General features: G+C 45.4%; 1 protein-coding gene across 1 annotated transcript in view; it reads left to right on the plus strand.

Moving 5' to 3' along the window:
- The window catches only part of MORC1 (MORC family CW-type zinc finger 1), a 74190-nt gene extending 67029 nt beyond the window's left edge, over positions 1–7161 (plus strand). The window contains exons 25-27 of the mRNA XM_063126855.1: positions 735–785; positions 4112–4294; positions 6601–7161. Coding sequence (XP_062982925.1) covers positions 735–785; positions 4112–4294; positions 6601–6747 — 381 coding nt within the window. The 3' untranslated portion in view covers positions 6748–7161. The remainder of the gene's footprint in view (positions 1–734; positions 786–4111; positions 4295–6600) is intronic.
- Positions 7162–20207: the final 13046 nt, after the last annotated feature.

The raw sequence follows: 20207 nt of genomic DNA on the forward strand, positions 1-20207 counted from the left end.
CAGGACTGAGTGGGGATTTGTACCTGAGTCTCCCTTGTGCTACACTGGCTTTCCAAGTTGTACCAAGAAAAGTTACCATCTGAGGGTTGTGCAATTCGGGGGGTGGGGGGGAGAGAGAGATGCTTTATTTTGTAGAATTTATTTTGCTTCTGCTTGTTATGAGACAATCGAAGGAGCTATGCTCATTTGTTTTATCCCCCATTTTTTGTAAGAAACAATCAACCAGTGCCAATCCCACCTCCCTGGCCAGTAGAAATCCATGCTTCTTGCCCCACCCACATACTATCAAATGTGTCTTTAGAGCCCTAAGAGTTAGAATCATGTTTTTATAAATTAAAGCTGAGATTCTTGGGAGACTGAATTTTGATCCCAGCACCAAATCCTGCATTTGCACTTCATCTCCAACTACTCACCCAGCCCTTTTCATTATTTTTCAGCTCCCAGTCTGCATAGGTTGGAGTGGGGGGGGGGATCTTTTCTAGCAATGCAAATTGCAGACATAGGCCCCTGATCTGCATTCAAACCACATCAGGGGACAAATGGTTAAAGGTTTCCCTGCCCCACTTGGGGATTGGGCCCACTGCACTGGTAATTTATGGAGAAGCTATGAAAAACAACCCTGCAACGAAGGGCAAAAATATACAGTCATGTGTAGTTTGGTCCTGACTGTACAAGATTTCCACACCTCATGCCATTTTTCTAAGACTATGCATTTGTTTTATTTCTAAATATAGCTGAAAGGGCATTCTGAGCAGAATGAGGCTGTCACTCTACGCATCGATCAGGTAAAAGCTATTTAATATGGCTAGTTAATATTCTCTGAACTGAGTACTCATCAGGTCAGTAACAAACATGATCAGGAAATAAAAGTGCCAGGTTCAGCCCTGGGGCAAACTCATTTAATACAGGTACAGGTCCTCCAGCTCAGGGGCCAAATCCAGTGCTCCAGTGGCCCCAATCCGGGTTCCCCAAAAGGCCAACCCCCTTTTCCCTGGCCCCACCCACTTTTCTCTGAACACTAATCAAACACGAATTCAGCACCAGCACAAATGATCTGTGTCCTCCCAATGGGCCTGCTTTTTTTTTGCAAGAAAGTTCCACTATCCCCATATGAAGACAGGGTCAAGAATTCAACTGTTCCATAGCTTAAGCCAAATATTTTTAGCCTTCATAAGAACATTCAATAAACAAAAAACCGATGGTTTATAAAACAACGTTAAGGACGTACACTTTTCCACCAAGCTCCAAAAAGCGGGGAAATTGGGAGTTAAGGCTCGCCAGCCTTAACGCCACATCCTCCCTAAGGAGGCAGAAAGTACCAGTGAAATTCTCATTCTGCCAAAGCGAAGAATGAGAACCGCCCAGAGAGCTTCGGCTATTGGGCGGTATAAAAATGTAATAAATAAATAAATAAATAAATAAATAAAGCAGATAAACCATGAGGACAGGATGGAGAATAGGATATGCAGAGGTGACTGTGGGGTTGTGGAAAACTGATGACAAACAACTTAGAGCCACCTACTTCTTTTTTTGTTTAGAGCAGCCCTTCCCCAACCTGGTGCCCTCCAAAGGTGTTGGACTACAACTCCCATCATTGCAAGTCAGTATGTCCCATGGTCAGGAATGCTGGGACAGCAGGATGGGGAACGTAGGACAGCAGCTCCAGGCAAGCTCCCACCCTACCCCACCCCACTTACCTGCTCTGTCGTCGCTGGGCCCGGGCTTGAACTGAGCGCCCTGGTGCACCCAGAAGCAAGGCCACACCTGCAGCCTTGCTTCTTGGTGGACCCAGGGGCTCTGTTCAAGCCTGGGCCAGGCGACGACGGAGCAGGTAAGAACCCCCCTCCCCCGCCTGGCCCCTTACCTGGACCTGGTGCCACCACTGCACAAACTGCGGCAGCTCCAGGCAACCCCCCTCCTGCCTGGCTCCTTACCTGGAGCCGCTGCTGCACAAACTGCAGGGGCAGCGGCTCCAGGCAAGCACCCCCACACCCCACCACTTACCTTCTCCGTCGTGGCCAGGCCCGGGCTTGAATCGAGCCCCCGAGTCCACCCAAAAGCAAGGCTGCAGGTGCGGACTTGCTTCAGGGTGGACCAGGGCGCTCGATTCAAGCCGGGCCTGGCGACGACGGAGCAGGTAAGTGAGGTGGGCTGGAGTGGGGGCTTGTGCTGCAGTTCGTACAGCAGCAGCAGCGGGTCCAGGTAAGGGCCCAGGCAGGGGCGGGGTCTTACCTGCTCCTTCATCACCGGGCCCAGGCTTGAATTGAGCTTCCAGGTGGACCAGGGCGCTCAGTTCAAGCCCGGGCCCAGCGACGATGGAGCACGTAAGCAGGGCCAAGCGGGGGGGGGAGTTTCTTACCTGCTCCGTCGTCGCATTCCAACATCTTTGGAGGGCACCAGGTTGGGGAAGGGCTGCTCTAAACAAAAAAAGAAGTCGGTGGCTCTAAGTTGTTTGTCATCAGTTTTCCAAAACCCCACAGTCACCTCTGCATATCCTATTCTCCATCCTGTCCTCGTGGTTTATCTGCTTTGGAAGAATGAGAATTTCACTGGTACTTTCTGCCTCCTTAGGGAGGATGTGGTGCTAAGGCTGGTGAGCCTTAACTCCCAATTTCCCCGCTTTTTGGAGCTTGGTGGAAAAGTGTACGTCCTTAACGTTGCTTTAGAAACCGTTGGGTTTTTTTTATTGAATTTCATAGCTTTTTGTAAAGGATGACCAGATATCTTTTAAATCTCAGATAACTGTATCTTTAACAGTTGTATAAAAAAGGGAATTTCAGCAGGTGTCATTTGTATGCATGCAGCACCTGGTAAAATTCTCTCTTCATCACCACAGTTAAAGCTGCAGGAGTTATACTAGAGTGACCACATTTAAAAGAGAGCAGGGCTCCTGCAGCTTTCACTGTTGTGATAAAGATGAAATTTCATCAGGTGCTGCATGCATACAAATGACATCTGCTGAAATTCCCTTTTCTGTGCAACTGTTAAAGATACAGGAGCCCCGTCCTCCTTTCCATATGGCTAGGGTGACCATATGAAAAGGAGGAAAGGGCTCATGTATCTTTAACAGTGGCAAGCTCCCCACCGTCCTGTCCCACCGCCGCCTGGCCCCACCGCCACCGCTGCAAAAACTGTGGCGGCGGCCCCAGGAAAGCCCAACCCCGCCCCCAACATCACTTACCCATTTAATCCTGTGCCGGCCTGCGGAGGAGCAGGTAAGTCTGTCCTCCCACCCCCCCACCCACGGCCTGGGCCCCGCCCTCCCCGCTCGCTCCCGCTCCCGCTCCTGCCTCCCCGCTCGTTCGCTCCCACCCCCACTCCCGCTCGCTCCCGCCCCCCCCCACTCGCTCCCGCCCACAAACTGCGGCGACAGTGGCGGGCCCGGGCAAGCTGCCCCGCACCTGCACCCCCCACCGTCCCATCCCACCACCGCCGCGCAGGGTATGTAAAACCAGCATTTATTTCTGGCAGTACTCTGTTTCAGAAAGATTGGTGAAATATTTTTCATTTTAGGCTGCTAGAATGACCCACCCCTCCAAGTAACTGCTTTTAACATGGTGGAATGCTCTTTTTACTAACCATACTTTACTACATGAAACACGACCATGTTTCCTGTAATAAGAAGAGCCATTCTGGATCAGTCCATCTAGTCCAACATTCCATACACACAGTGGCCAACCAGCTGTTGACTAGGAACATACAAGTAGAACATGAGTGCAATAGCACCCTCCTGCCCGTGTTCCACAGCATCTGGTGTATATAGGCTTATTGCTTCAAGAACAACACTACCATTAGGCAGAGCGAGGCAGCGGCCTAAGGTAACAGCTTCTGGGAGAGGGAGCAAAGTGTTTGAGGAGAGATCAATGTGCTTCTCACAGCCCACATTCCACCCCAGAGTGGTATCTCGTCCTTCACCTCAGCCGGTACAGTGCTTGCCATTATTCTGCTGCGGAAGATGCTAGAGCTCCTTCCATAGAAGCAAAGCTATAAAAAGAGCATGACACTGTTTGTTTGTTGTTTTTATTAGAGCAGAGGAACAAATTGAATAGTAGAGCGTTAAAAGGCATTAAAAACCTGCAGTATATTTCAAAGGTATGAATATATCTTTCAGTATTTTTCGCAATATGAAGTACAACTTTCAAAAAAAATCCAGTCGATAGAACGACGTGGCCTTGAAACCATAAGTACCATCGAAAGAGAGATTACTTTGTGTGAAGTACAAATAAAGGCTGCACAGGAAAGACTTGAGCATTTTCGGGGGGAAATAGCACAACTGCTATTGAAGTTTCATCCAGTAAGTGCTGCTATTTTATTCTAATGTTAGATGAAATTAAGTGGTTCCCACCATTTTTATTTTTGGAAGAAAAAGAAAAAAAAGAATGTCCCTCTCACTGCTGATATTTCTCACTATATTAGAGAAAATAGGATTGGTTTTAATATTTCTCATAGGTTGCACTAATTAATCTTGCCTTCTCTTAGCACTAACAGTTGTTTTCCTACTTTCACTTTGGCTGTTTATTAGTCTTAGGGCCCCATCACACCTACTTTTTTATCCAGTTTTCATCCGAGGTTTCCCCCTCCATTTCCTTAATGAGTCAAGCGCTGGGGCACTTTCACGTCTGTGCATTGTTGCACTCTTTCAGCTCATGTATCTTTTCACCTGGAGTGCTACTATGCCAGTGAAGTCTCAAGCACCGCCCCTTTGGGAAAGGTTTACAGGGGTGAGGAGCGAGGGTTTGTTTTGCTCGTTTCAAAGGGTGGGCAGATGAACAATCATTTTAATTTCTTTTGTAAAGGTGGTCAGGGCCCCTCCTTGGCTCCAGAGTAACCAAAATGTTTACATCTGTGTAAGTTTTAAAGGTAAAGAGATCAAACTCCGCATGATGATAGCTCTTAAGGAGAGCTTTAAATTTCCATTTTAAAATTCCTTAAAATCAAGGGATGACCCAATCTGATTCAAGCTTGGCATATTAAGAGCTATCGCTGTGTCAATTTTGATCTCTTTATCTTTAAAAATGAGGGCGCTGCAGGCAAGGAGGGTGCATTTTCCACATGTCTTTTAAGGTGAGAATGCCTACACAGGAGTAAGAACATAGAGTTAAATGGGACCTCTCTCCCTCCCCCTTCACGGTTGAGTGGAGAACCTCTCCGCCCTCCTCTTTTGTTAGCGACACCACCCTTAGACACACACACACACCCAACAAAGAACAGGATGGTCGATAGAACTCAACTACAGAAATACATGGAAGGGAGGAGAGCATTTATTTCTCAGGGAGGGAAATAATCCAGACTTTCCCAGCTCCAAAAAGAAATGAAACATGGAGGATAAGAGCTGAAATGAGTACAGGACGTGGATGACGTCATTTGGGTACCGGGCTGCAAAACTGCATACCAGGCATGGGGAGTGTGCAATAAATGGCTGGTGTGATGGAGCAATGACAATAATCTTATATACGTAATGTATGAGTGGGTGTTTTTTTTCATTTTCATGCTGTATTTTCTGTTCTGTTTTGTTGATATTCGCAATAGAAAAAAAATGTGACACTGTGCATGTGATGCTAAGTGCCAAACCACAAGTTACACACAAACGCATGTTGTAACAGTAGTCCAGTGGCCCCATCAGAAAGGGGAAAGGGGAAATAGAAACCAAATGCACAATTACAAGAAGGGGGATACTTGGCTCAGCAATACTACAAATGAGAAGGATCTTGGAATTGTTGTAGATCGCAAGCTGAATATGAGCCAACAGTGCGATATGGCTGCAAGAAAGGCAAATGCTATTTTGGGCTGCATTAATAGAAGTATAGCTTCCAAATCGCGTGAGGTACTGGTTCCTCTCTATTCGGCCCTCGTTAGGCCTCATCTAGAGTATTGCATCCAGTTCTGGGCACCACAATTCAAGAAGGATGCAGACAAGCTAGAGCATGTTCAGGGGAGGGCAACCAGGATGATCAGGGGTCTGGAAACAAAGCCCTATGAAGAGAGACTGAAGCAACTGGGCACGTTTAGCCTGGAGAAGAGGAGATTGAGGGGAGACATGATAGCACTCTTCAAATACTTAAAAAGTTGTCACACAGAGGAGGGCCAGGATCTTTTCTCGATCCTCCCAGACTGCAGGACATGGAATAATGGGCTGAAGTTACAGGAAGCCAGATTCCTGACTGTTAGAGCAGTACGACAATGGAACCAGTTACCTAGGGAGGTTGTGGGCTCTTCCATACTAGAAGCATTCAAGAGGCAGCTGGACAACCATCTGTCATTTAGGGTGGATTCCTGCATTGAGCAGGGGGTTGGACTCGATGGCCTTGCAGGCCCCTTCCAACTCTGCTATTCTATGAGATTCCTAATAGTGAGGTGGCTGGAGAAGGGCATTTAAGCCCTTTCCCCAGCTGCCATTTCCTTGTGCCAAGTCCTGTTCCCCCAAGGTTTCTCCTGTATGCAATTCCTGTTCTAACAAAGCTATTGGGCTACTATTACATCCAGTTGCCTGTGATATGCAGTTTGGACCTAAGGAACTGATTGGCTGCTTATTCTGGTTAACTCTCCCTGGAGCCTGTTAATGTCGTAACATTAATGGCTTTATGCTGCTTTTTGTTTCAGCTCCTTCGTATAAATAACCTGGAAGACATTGATAGCTTACTAGAAGAGAGCATGAAGTTTGAAAATCTAAGTACATTTGTGTATGAAAATACCAAAACCACAGAAATAGGAGGACCCGCCTTTCTGGATGAAGAAATTGGGGAATAGTTTTAACACTTTATAGTGTGTGTATGTCTAGATGGATAGACAGATATCCGCCCAGAATTATCCTGCCTAAATCTTATATGCTACAGCGGAACTTGCAGAAGAGATACCAATAAACATTCCCAGATACGTTTTTGTGGTTTATTTTTTTACCATCGTATTTTTGTGAACCAATGCCAGAGGCACTGCTCCTGCACAACATCCCCTTCACTTCAATGGAATGTTTCACAAAAGTCCCATTGAAATGTATGGATGTTGTTCAGCAAACAGTGCGTGTTGAAATGGTCCCTGTGTTCTTGTGAATATTCTGTTGTGGTATTACTGAAAGATTTAAATTGAAGCTTTTAAAAGCAGTTTCTGTTTGTTTTGAAATAATAACCTTGGTAACCATAATTTGTTAGTTTGTAGCAATATAAATACTGGCTTGTTTGTTTTAATTGTTGATACCACTTATCTTGCATAATAAATAAAGATGATTTACAGTTTCCTTGACTAGCCAAGTGTTATGGATTGAAGTTAATTGAGATGTGCTTTTAAACTGAAACATTTAATCCCCAGGGATTAGTTTAAGTGCTTCCCCCACCCCCGCCCCCTAGTCATAGATGCCAGTCAGATATTAACAGTTCTAATCTAAGATTTTCAGTATAAGCAAATAACTGTTTAGGATGAAGCATTTGGGATGCTGTCCCAGATCATTGCATTGTCCTGTTGCCATTGGAGCAATGTTAATTCGAAATTGCAGAGCGGATGTATCGGTATGAACATTCAGACTGAGACAACAAAAACAGGTGTTGCAACATGTACTTCCCCCTATGCCAAGCATAGATTCCCCATGCATTCGTGATGCTAATTACTACTAATGCTAAACTACTAATCCCTAATGAAATGCTAATTGTCTTTCCCTTTGCATATGGTTCATACGCTGTAGGTTTTTTTAGGTTGTTTTAAATGCAAGTTCACTGTGTTTGTCTGTGTCAGTTTTTTCCTCTGCTTCCCCCCCCCACTCCCCGGTACATGCCGGTCACATGACCAGGATAACCCTAATTACCTCTGCCTTGTCACGGTTTACGGTATCATTCAAACCCAGCACACAGGACAGGCATAGTGCATTTTCACCCACCCTACAACATCTACTGCAAGCCATGGGTTTTCCCGTGGATGAAAGATTCAGATGTCACAGAACCTGCAGCATGGATATTTAGGGTGATTCAAGTCACATGACTGGCACACACAGGGATGGGGAAAACAACCGCCATTGCATTGCTAGCCCAGTTGAACATCCGAACTCGGACTATGTATTTGTGTGTTCACACATTCATTCAGTAATATTCCCAATCCCACTTTCTTTGTTTTTGTTTTTTTAAGCAATCTGTTTTTTAGAAAGTTAAAAAAAACTGTTCTAGAAAGGGAGAAAGGCCTCATGGCAGGAACATAATTGTTCCGTTTAGCCCAATAAACTGACTGGTAGCAGTTCTCCAGAGTTTCAGGCAGGGATCATTCTCAGGCTGACATGGTGATGCCGGAATGTCTGCATGCATGTAGAACTAAGTGATGGTCCTTCCCAAATGTCACAGGAACCAGTCAATCAGTGCTGTGCACAACCAAGTTTAGTTACAACTAGGAAGATTACAGGTTCCTCTGAGCAGGAACTTTAAGAACAAATTTTGCGTTTGAACAAAATGCAATCAGTGAACTTCCACAGTGGGCTCATGATTCAAATTACATGGCTGCACTGTTAGGATTAGTACACTGGTGATTTAAAGCCCCAACAATGCAAACCTAAGCATGTTTCCTTAGGAGTAAGTCTCATTGAAATTAATCCCTAATAAGTGCTTTGAATTGCAACTCATGTCATTTTCAAAGGCCAGAGGCAGACATAAAACTGGCTTCCTGCAAACAAGGTTTGCAAATCAAGATCCAAACCCAGGAACACAGGCCGTCCTCCCTTCTCTAGCCTGCATTGTTATCCATAACTATGATTTAGCATTATGTCTGTACCAGTGCTAACAATGGTTAATGCTAATCTGGATTCCCATCTGAACCTGGATTTAAATTGGGTTTGCAAACTCTGGTTAAACTGGTTTGCATCAGTGCATGTGGGAATGCTAAATCATGTTTAAGGCTAACATGGGGAGCGAGGACAGAATTTGTATCGGAGAAGGGAAGGGAAGGGAAGATGAGCAAGGATGGTTCCACATTCTTAAGCCACAGCTTGTCTTTAAAATCTTCTATTGAAATCTACAAAAATCGATCTGCATCTAATTTTCTAAAGATTCTATGTATACCAATTTGGAACTTGATTCTGTTATTTCAGCGCCATGGCTTCCTATTTTTATGGCATTCAGTTTAAACTTGAAATCATCAAAACCTACACTAGTGTACAGTCACCTGATGACTCTGGAAGATCATTGGAAGCTCCATCACACCTCAGAAAAAAACGCTGGCTACTGTGGCTTCTCCACTCCTGGTTTTATTGTTCAGTTACTTCCTGTTTGGAAACAGGAAGTAAACAATGAGCACAAGGCCTATTCAGTCGGGTGGTGTAATCACGCTGCTTCTCCCACACACAGCAGGAGAAAGCAGCAGCTGGACTTTTTCTGGTTTTTCCTGCGGTGCAAGGAAGGCCGGAAGGCACGCGAGAGGCAGATGATTTCATGTGAGGGACTTGCGGAAAATCCATGAGTGCCCAGTAATGGGCGTGCAATAAAACGCTCATCAGATAGAGCTCATTCTCAATGACACCAGACAGGAATTGCTCCTGCTGTCTGTTTCACCTGCTCACTTCCATACTTCTTGAGGATATTCTGCTGTTTTTAATCTCTTTTATAGGCTTACAGTCCATTAAAACCGCATGGCACACATGACGAAGTGCTGTTTTCAAAAGGCTTTTGAGGTCAATGTCTCAGAAAGGCACCTTCCGGTTTTGGCCTTACAGTTCATTCCTCCCAGAGGGAAGCTGTAGGAGTGAGTCCCACTTGGGGACTCCTAATTTTTGAGCAGGTAATTTCACCTCAGTCTCCCTTTTAAAGATGACGCTTTTAAAGATTTCTTTTTAAAAGAAAGCTTACATCAAGCCAATTTTCTATCACACATGTATGGTGTCGGAGCAAATAAACAGCATTTGTACTTTGTGATGTTTGGGGTACAGAAACTAACTGGCTGCTGAACTTCCAAGCATGTTGGCCCTGGCTTCGTAAAATGTCTTAGAAAGTCGGTATAGCCACTATACCACACATTTGTTTTATACATTTGTATCCTGTCCTTCAGCCAAACATTTCACAGTGTGGTCTACAAGGAGATGCGATCATAATTAAAGTGTTGGACTGGGAGTTGGGAGATCCAGGATCTAGTCCCCACATGGCCATGCAAGCCCACTGGGTGACCTTGGGCCAGTCACAAACTCTCAGCCCAACCTACCTCACATGGTTGTTGTGAGGATAAAATGGAGAGGAGGAGGTTGTGTACGCCGCCTTAGGTTCCTTGGAGGGGGGGAAGGCGAGATATAAATGCAATAATAATAAAATCAATAATAAAATCAATATAAACGCACAGACACACACCAAAATCAACAAGACCAACAATTAAATAACAGCAGATTACAATAAACCTGTAGATGTTTGTATGGTAACAGAAGGAAAGCAAGGTAGGTGCCAAGCAAGACTTTCTGGGTAGAGAATTCCACAAACAGGAGGTGATTATTGAGAAAGCTCTTTTCCCTCATTCTAAGAGAAACCAGTTTTGACATTCATCATGGCTATTTAAAACACAACAACAACAACAAAGCAACATTCATCAAAAAGACAGCCACAGTTGCCGTGCAGTACACTGAGGTAATGTACAGAGGCATCAGACTGTTTTTATCCCAGTTGAGGAAAGACCGCCCGCCACCCACTGATAAAACCTTTCTGTATTTAAACTGGGGACTGGAGGTAATCTTGCTAGGCATCTATATATACATAGCCTATCTCTGCAGTGATCTGTAAGAGGTTTATGGTAGCTCTTTCTTTATATGGCAAGTTGGTGTTTGAATGACAGCTGCTCGCAAAGCCATTGCAACGCGGCAGCACAATCATTTGGATGATATTATACTAAAAAAAACTAAAAAAGAAAAACTAAAAAGGATACTTGGAATGTTGGACATTATGGGTGCCAATGCATCAGCAGATGATATAAATGCTATGGAGATCCACCACTGGTACACAAAATTTATGAGGGAATGCCCGTCTGGACAGCTTTGTCTACATGAATTTAAATCAGTCTTGGGTCTACAAGGACTCACTCCAGAAGCCAATAAGTACGTTGACCAGGTCTTTCACACTTTTGACATGAATAAGGTAAGGAGTAATTCTCTTCTACATTTGCATTGTTCACATAGTACTTGAGTTATAAAAATCACCTTTAAACAATTCTTAAGGTACATTAGCTTATTCCTGTAGCACTGAAAGCAGTGCTTGGAAATTAGTGAACAATATAACAATTCATAACCAATGGTTCTTCTTAAATAGAATTTCTTACATGACAACTGGCTTTCTGTGGCTGTCTTCTATGGATATCTAATCAGATCACTCCAGCCCTGTCCAGTAATTCCTAGGAAGTTGTCTCATACAACTTCCAACTTTTCAATGTTGAAAACAACATTGTTATTGTTCTGTTTGTTTGATGGATTATTATTTTTTAACCATGATAGTGAATTTTATTGGTTACTTTGCATAAGAACTTTAGGTATCATTAACCTGTATCACAAGATACAAAGTAATCTATTGGTTTTATCTTGGTTGTCCAGTGTCCACCCAACAGCTCTGTGAGACAGACATGCATTCCATTTTAAAAGCGGAATGAAGGTCAAAAGATAGTGATTTGCCCCAAGGCCACTCAGTGAATTCTCAGCCAAAGAGGAATTCGAATCCATATTTGCTAAATCTATCTTTGAGAGATGTGTTGGACTAAGTCTAGGATGTTGACCTAGGACTTGGATAGGACCAAGGTTCAATTCCACCACTCAGGAAGTTCAGTGGGCTAAGCACTCTTTCTAACCTTCCTCACAGGGTTGTTGTCAGGGTAAAAAGGAGGGACCAGGTACCCCACCATGAGTTCGATGGATGAAGGAAGGGATAACAATGCAATAAATCCCTTTGCTTCAAGTATGGCTCAGTAGATGTAAATGTTTTATGAAAACCATGTACAACCAGGCTACCTTCAAATTCGAACATTTGCACGCACCCCCATCTATTTTATAGTGAATAGTGACAGAGATACACTGCTTTGTTTGGCCACTTATATATCACATACAAACTACTGGCCTGATCCAGTCTCCTTTTGTGTTCTTCCCAATCCTTCCTGCAGGCACCGCTCTGTGTGTTGACATTTCCTATCACCAACCCCTCCACTACCCATCAGCAGCTGAGGGGGCTAGTGGAGGGCTGCCGATGGAAAAGGAAGATGATGTCGGGCAATCCCTTATGCAGAGCATGCATGTGAAAGTGGGTGGGGAGGATGCAAAACGTGACTAGATTTTGCCCATATGTCTCCACTGAAGGGAGCAGTGATGGGTCCCAGCTCCCCATGACACGGATAATATGCAGTATTAAAAAAACAGACATGCATCTTACTCTCTAAGGGGTGCGCTGCAGCTACCTGCTCATTTTGTTGAATGTGAAGCAGTCCTAATCAAACTTTGATGTGGCTAGTACACAAAAACATTGCAGGGAAACAGGGCCAGAGCCACACTGGTAGTAAGGAGGCAGTGACTGTTGTCTTCCCCAGATGTATCCACAGTAGCAGAGAGTGGAGGAAGTTCTGGTTCTATGGTGGGAAAGACAAGAAAGCAAGAGAACAAACTGCACTATCTTATCTGTCTTGTTTCCTTTCCAGTTCTCAAATACATGGCACGGAGAGAAGTTTAGGCATGGCTTCCCAACCTTTCTGGGTCAGTGGGCACATCTAGAATTTTGACAGTGTTGGCTAGTACTCTCAATAAATGGCTGCTGGGCATTGGGGATTTGCCCATTCGCAACAAGAATACAAAATGAGAGAATAATCTCAGCTTTTCACTAATAAATTCTCTTTTTTGTTGTTCAACTTGGATGCTTACCCGCCTTGCAGCATTCACAAAATGGCTGCAGCCATGGAGGGAGTGGACAGTTATAAAACACATTTCCCAGAAAAGTAACTGCTGAGACTAACTTACCCCAGAACCAAGCCAGCTCACCCACTGTCTTGGAGCTCACCACCTCTGAGCTCCAAAACACAAAACCAGCTTTTGAAGCCAGTTTTCTGCTCCAATTCCAATACCAATTTCCACAGAAGGCAAACCTAAGTAATTTGACCAAGAAACTTCATACTAGGCACAGGTGTGGGGGGTCTGATCCCCAAAATGCCAAATCACATATTTGCCCAGCAAGATTTCAAATGGGCCTACTGATCCCCAAAAGTTGGGGGCCTCTGAATTAGATAATTAGGAAAACAGAGTACACAGGCTCTTCCTCCAGGTCTCTGGCTCGCCCTTCCCTTTATCATCTTGTGCAGTTATCAAGCTGTGAATAATGGAACATTGGAACAGTGTCAGAGCAGTAGCAAGGACATTACTCCTTGTCCCAAGCAAGTATTTCTTGCAGATCAATCCTTAGAGAATAATAATTTAAAAAAAGGAAACTTGATCAGTCTCCCAGGCTTACCCTGTACAACCATGTGTTTGGAATGGAAAATATAACACTTGAGCAGGCCGAGCATCAACACTAGGGTGGCCATGTGTCCCCCTCTTTTTAAAAAAATAACATTCAGTCCTCTAATTTGAGGGCATCCTCTATTTGAAGGGCTGTCCTATCCAAGTCCAATAGAAAGAAACTGGATTTTTGAAGTTGCCCATCAATAGCACCTAGACCGCAGACTGGGCAGACAGCCTACCTGGACATAGTCTTCCACACTATGGTGAAATGTGCGGTATTTCTATTTAAATTTTAATAATTCTTTCTAAATTTGTATCTTTACATATAAATTAATATAGGAAATTTTTATGCAAACCTGTGACCTCTTTTGGGGTGATGTGTTTCATCTTTTTTGTGGCCACCCTAATGAGCAAACAGCACCCTCAGGCAATTTTCAGGCCACAGCAGGATCCACCACTGATGTATATCCTGGGTCCAATCCCCCACCCCACTTTAAGCATTTTTTACAGCTTTCGGTCAGCACCAAATGGCCGCCTTGTTAATTTCCCACAATGCTCCCAAAGTAGTGTTGCTCCAGGGCATTTTGGGACAGTTAAATGGGCAGTTCCCAGGTTCAGTCACTTGGCACTGACCAGAACATTGTTGCCTGGCACTGACCAGAACGTTATTTCCTGGCACTAAGCAAAACTTTGTTGCCTGGCACTGCTGCCAAGTAAGCCTGCCAGAGAAGGTGCACTGACTTCAGAAGGGGCTCCGTGACAAAGGAGGGTCTCACAAGAGGGTACTTGACCAAGGAGGGGCCTCCTCAAACATGCAGGCAGTCTATTAGAAAGGAAGGACAAGACCTGGCAAAGTCCAGCAGCTATTTTTGGATGTTGGGAAGGGGTGCCCATTTGTACTGACATAGGCCACACAGTCCCAGGGATTGCATGCCAAGGATTTGAGCTTGTTTTCTCAAGCAGCAGGCCCCTATGCAAACTGCCATTGGAAACATGGGGGGTCTTTCAAAAGTAGCTTGCATGCTGCCTTGGGAGCTGCTCTTCCAAAAAGACAATCAAACGTTCGCTGAAGTTGTACAAACCCATAGGCACCCACATGCCACAGTTTTATGCAGATAGAGAAGTAAGCCCCACTGAACACAGTGGGAATTATTTCAGAGTAAAATAGCTTTTGGGATTGTGGCCATGGTGAAGGGACAGAGAAGGAACAGGAGGTTCCACTCTGCAGGATGTGATTAGGATTCCCATGGGCGAGTCATCCCAAACAATAACACTACTTCTCCACCCGTTTCTGTCTGTGCAACATCACTGCACATCACCAGAAGACCACACTTGGCAATGGCAGCGCCTGCAGGTGGTGCATAAAGCAGGGGTGGGGGAATATTTCTGATGGGGGCTACCTACTGGTGGGCAGGGCAAAAGCCAATTGTGAGAGGGGCCAGATCCAAAAGTGGGCGGGGCTACTCATTTTCTCTCTCCCACCCCATTTTCTCTGTCCTCCCTTGGATAGATCCTTTAGAACTCAGAGTGGATTCACTGCCCCACTGACATAGGAGCTACGGGCCTCCACTGCTTCAATTGATCCATCCTTATCAGCTATATCTTTCTCCCCCATTCAGTTATTTCCCTCCTTGAACTGATTCCTTGCAGAGGTCTTCCTGTCTTCCTTGCTCCTCCCATCTCTCCATCCATTTTGGCTCTCCCCACCATTTCTGCGTCCCACCCTCCTTCTCTCCCTCCAGGTTCCTTCTCACACATGAAATTAAGCCATGAGCCACATATAAGAACATAAGAGGAGCCATGCTGGATCAGACCAAGGGTCCATCTAGTCCAGCACTCTGTTCACACTGTGTCCAACCAGCTGTCAATCAGGGACCAACAAGCAGAACAGTGCAACAGCACCCTCCCACCCATGTTCCCCAGCAATTAGTGTACATAGGCTTACTGCCTCTGATACTGGACTAGTAGCCATTGATAGCCTTTTCTCTGAGACTGGACTAGAAGCCATTTATCCAACCCCCTTTTAAAGCCATCCAAATTGGTGGCCATCTTGTGGTAGTGAATTCCATAGTTTAAGTATGCGCTGTGTGAAGAAATACTTCCTTTCATCTATCTTGATTCTCCCACCAATCAGCTTCAGGGGATGACCCCAGGTTCTAGTATTATGGGAGAGGGAGAAAAATGTCTTCTTATCCACATTCTCTACACCATGCATAATTGTGTACACCTGTATTAGGTCTCCCCTTACTCTCCTTTTTTTCCATGCACAATAGTCCCAGGTGTTGTAACCTTCCCCCATAGGAGAGATGATCCAATCCCTTGATCATTTTAGTTGCCTTATTCTGAACTTTTTCCAGCTACTGAGCTTCAGCACCCTCTGCCCCCTGGTATATACTATAAATTATCTATGCTGCCACTTCAGCATAATCTTGGTTGGGTCATGAAGCCCACCCCAGCTCACACGGTTCATAATGATGATGGCCCAACAGCAAACATGAGCCCAGATCCATCCATCCCCATGCAATAGATGGTGCAGCATGTCATCAATCAGGCAATCCACTGGCAATACATGTATTCACTTACAAACTGATACTTCAGCATGTGACAGATGAATTTTGTTGTGAAAAGTGACCCAGAACCAATCAAATTAATCTGATTAAATTAATGCCATAAAGCTTAAAGATTAAGGACCCTGCTGTGTTTTCTTATTACCTCTTTGACGAATTAAGAAACCCTCCTCAAGAAGATATACTTTTAATATCTTCTAAACAATGGGAAACTGCCTAAAAGCATGGAATAAAATGATAACTACCATATTTCTTCAATTCTAAGACGCACTTTTTTTCCCATATAAACATCTCTAAAAACGGGGTGCGTCTTAGAATCGCGGCTGTCTCTTAGGGTTTTTTTTTTCTGTTGGTGGTACTGATATTAGTGTGCGTCTTACAATCGAAGAAATACGGTATGTTTAAACTAGAGACGTAATAAACTATCCTTATATAATACCAAAGAAACTTTTCATAATGCAAGAAGAGCAAGTACACGCCAGCTGAAATTATGCAACTTTAACTCCCATTGATTTCAATGGAAGAGAATCAGCACATGATTAACTCTTTCACCCTAAAATCAATGTGTCTGGAAAGTGCTGGACTTTGACTGGGGCCTAATCTACACCAAGCATTATATGAAAGCGGTATATAAAAGGCAGGAGCCACACTACTGCTTTATAGCAGTGTTGAAGTACACTGACATCTGTTGGGGCCCATAGAAACATACCATACACCGCTTTCATACAGCTATATCCTGCTTGGTGTGGCTCCTGCTTTTTATATACCTTTTCCATACTGCTTTCATAGTGCAATATCCTGCTTGGTGTAGATTAAGCCTGGGTTACAAGTTTACAACATGAAACTGAAACTAAGGCCGCAATCCTATACATACTTACTTGAGTAAACATGTATAGGATTGCACTGTTAGACTGCAATCCTATATCAATTTACAAGGATAAAAGCCCTATTTAACACAATGGGGACTTACTTCTAAGTAAACATATATAAGATTGTGCTGTGTGCTAAGTATCTATATGTGAACTGGCTTCACTCACCTCCACGTGCCTTAGGGGCTACCTATATGCGCCGAAAGCCCTGGGATAGCTGTGCTGTGGCGCTGTATCTATTATATGATGCAGCAGCCTCCCTGAAGCTATTGCGGAGCTTTCCCACAAAATACTGAAGAAAAAAAGTTGGGAAATTACCTTGACTTTTTTCTCCAGAACGATGTGAGTACAGCATATCCGCCATCTAGCCTCGCTCCGGAGTCACAGCAGAGGTGTGGCTGGGTGGATGGTGACCCCTGATTGGTCGCTGTCTGCCCAGGCAGAGGACAGGAGGGCAGGCCAAAGCTAGAAAGCCCATGAATTTGCTGCAGCCTCAGAATTAGCCACCACCCCACAGCAGTGAAAGTGCAGGGTTTGAACTCATCACTGCAGCAACTTAGGCCACAGCTAGACGTAAGGTTTATCCTAGGATCATCCAGGGTTCGCCCCTGCCTGAGCACTGGATCCCCTGTGTGTCACCTAGATGAACAGGTTTGACCCCTGGACGATCCAGGGATAAACCTTAGGTCTAGCTATGGCCCTGCTGCCATACAGACAGCCCCTTAGTCACATCTCATTTGGAGTACTGTAACACACTGGGCTGTCTTTGACGAGTACTCGGAAGGGTGGGCATGGATGGGCACCTGCTGAAGGCCACACGCCAACAAGAGCCCCCTATATTATTACAACCTGATTGCTCACCTGCATCTTGCTCTGACTGAGGGCATGTCTAGATGGGCGATATCTCAGGGATTGTCCTGGGATTGTCCCTGTGCGTCCAAATGATGCATAGGAGATCCCAGGAGCAGGGACAGATGATTCCTCCCTTTCCCCAGGATATCGCCCTACCCTTTAATCCTGGTTTTCCCCGCAGTCTCAGGATGATCCCAAGACTGAGGAACGTGAGGCTGGCAGTCCCGGTTTGTCCCAGCTCCTCGTGAGTAACTGCGAGGAGCCAGGCACGGGGCGTGGAGCTCCTCAGGAGCTCCATGCCCATGGGGGGGGGGGGGGCAGGGGAACAGGAATATTTTTAAAACAACAACAACATGTATCTTTGCACAGGAGCACTTCTGTGCTCATTTGCGATAAAAAACCACAAAAAGGCGGGCGCAACATCCTCCATCCTCCCGGAACATCGTGCACTGTGTGTAGACAGAGGGAGAGGATCCCACGATCACCATATCGTGAGATCCTTCCTCTCCCTCCTGGAAAGCCGGGAGGTCTAGACATGCCCCTAGTCAAGAATGAGCCATAGATGCCACTGCCTACTTGCTCACTGGATCTCTGCCTGTCAAGCAAACAAGACAGGTCACCACCCACCCACTTACTTTTCTTGATGCAGGTAGGCGTTCACACCTCAATAGTCCACCCACCAGCTGAGTTAGTTTTCTTTGTGGGCGTACACGTGCATGCATGCCTCCCCAGCATGCTGCCCTGACAGTTTTTCTGCCCTCTTGAGCCGTGTGGCACCTGCGCATCAGGCAAAGTATCGCAAAAGAGCCCAGAATTTTCAGGACCTCTCGCAGTTCTTGGCCAGATCTCATGCAGGCAGCGCATGGCTCCTGAAGGGGAAAATACCTTATGGGCAGAGCCCTGGAGAAGCAGGCATGCGCACGTGTGCAAAGAAAAGGCAGGCGGGTGGGGCCAGCTGGGTTGGAAGATGCTCGAGCAGAATGGAGCGGGAGGGGAAGCTTTAGGATGGATTCCTGCATGGGGGGGCGTGGTTTGGACTCGATGGCCTTATAGGTTCCTTCCAAGTCTAATATTCTATCATACTATGATAACACATGAGGGAGCGAGAGAGCATGTGTTTCTTGGACATTCAGGCAACTGGCATGACCAAGAAATAGCGGACAGTTGGGGAGGGAGAGTGCCACTCCACCCATACCTCACCGCCTGCTGTGACCTCATCCTCTAGCCTTATGGTAGGGCCGTCCCTGGTAGACTCAGTGAAGGTGAGGGTGTCGGTTGAGGGTGTCATGCCCAATGGCCCTCAAAAACCAGGAGCCGGCATTGATGTCTGTGTCCCATTGCTAACTCCTAGACACAGCAATGTAGTGACTTCTTTATCAGGCAGACATGCTTCTTGCTTGCCTGCTCACTTGCTTTGTCCTGCACTGATATACACAGAGATAGCAGAAGCCCTCTAGAGGCTTGACGTGGAACATGCACAACAGTTTAAATCTCTGTCCCATCATATCTAGTTTGATCCTGAGAGTATATAAATCACCATTCCACAAGCTGGTTCCCACCAGATGTTTTGGACTTTAACTCCCATCAGCCCCAGCCAAAATGTTCAATGGTCAGGAATGCTTGGAATTGAAGTCCAAAACTTCTGGAAGGCACCAGGCTGGAGAGTCAATAGGAATTAGGGTGCCTCTCTAAAAGGTCACAGTGTTATAGAACAAAACCTTGCCTGTTTGTAGGATGGCAATGATTTTTACAAACCAGGTATCCATGAAGCAGTCAGTGAATAAAGCCCCAGTCATGCCAGACTGTTTCTCTGAGCTTTTCTACAAAAGGCCTTTATTGCATGTTCGTCATTCCCTATTTACAGTTGTTTGTTGGTTCTTTAGCAGAGAGAGAAAAACAAAAGGCAAAACAGAATAACCCCACATGCACACAGGCTATTTTAGCACAAAAATGGAAGCCACACCCATTTTCAGTGAAGGACAGAAAACAGTGCTACTCACAAGTATTCTTGCTTATACAATGCACGGCACAGCACAGAGTTTTAAAAAGAGTCCATTTTATATTCCATTACACCAGCAGGAGCAACAGAGCAAACACATATGCTCTAGCAATCACGGAGGTCAAAGAAAGGGCAAGAGGATCAAATAGAAGTATCGTATTTCTTTGATTCTAACGGCGTTACTAGACGGGGCTCTAGCGCGCGTTACCTTCCGCAGTCACGTCGAGGCTTCCAGATGACGTTCATGAGGATCCGCCGTTATCCTGCGGTGAAGCCTCTTTCTCCCGACTTTAAAAAAGTGAGTTCTAGTGCGCCTTTTCCTGCTGTCCCGCGGTAATTCGGAGTACGTGTGGGAGGATGTGAGGTCACTGCGGTCTGCACTGGGCAGGAAAAGGCGTGCTAAGGGGGAGTGGTCAGCAGCTTCGGTCAAGCCGCCTCCGCCATTTGCGCGCAATCCGCCAGCTGGGGCAGCGCGGCAGAGCGGCTTTTTTTTTTATTCCCCCAGTGACAGT

The sequence above is a fragment of the Elgaria multicarinata genome, chromosome 5, assembly GCF_023053635.1.
Source record: "Elgaria multicarinata webbii isolate HBS135686 ecotype San Diego chromosome 5, rElgMul1.1.pri, whole genome shotgun sequence".
Classification (NCBI taxonomy): Eukaryota; Metazoa; Chordata; class Lepidosauria; order Squamata; family Anguidae; genus Elgaria; species Elgaria multicarinata.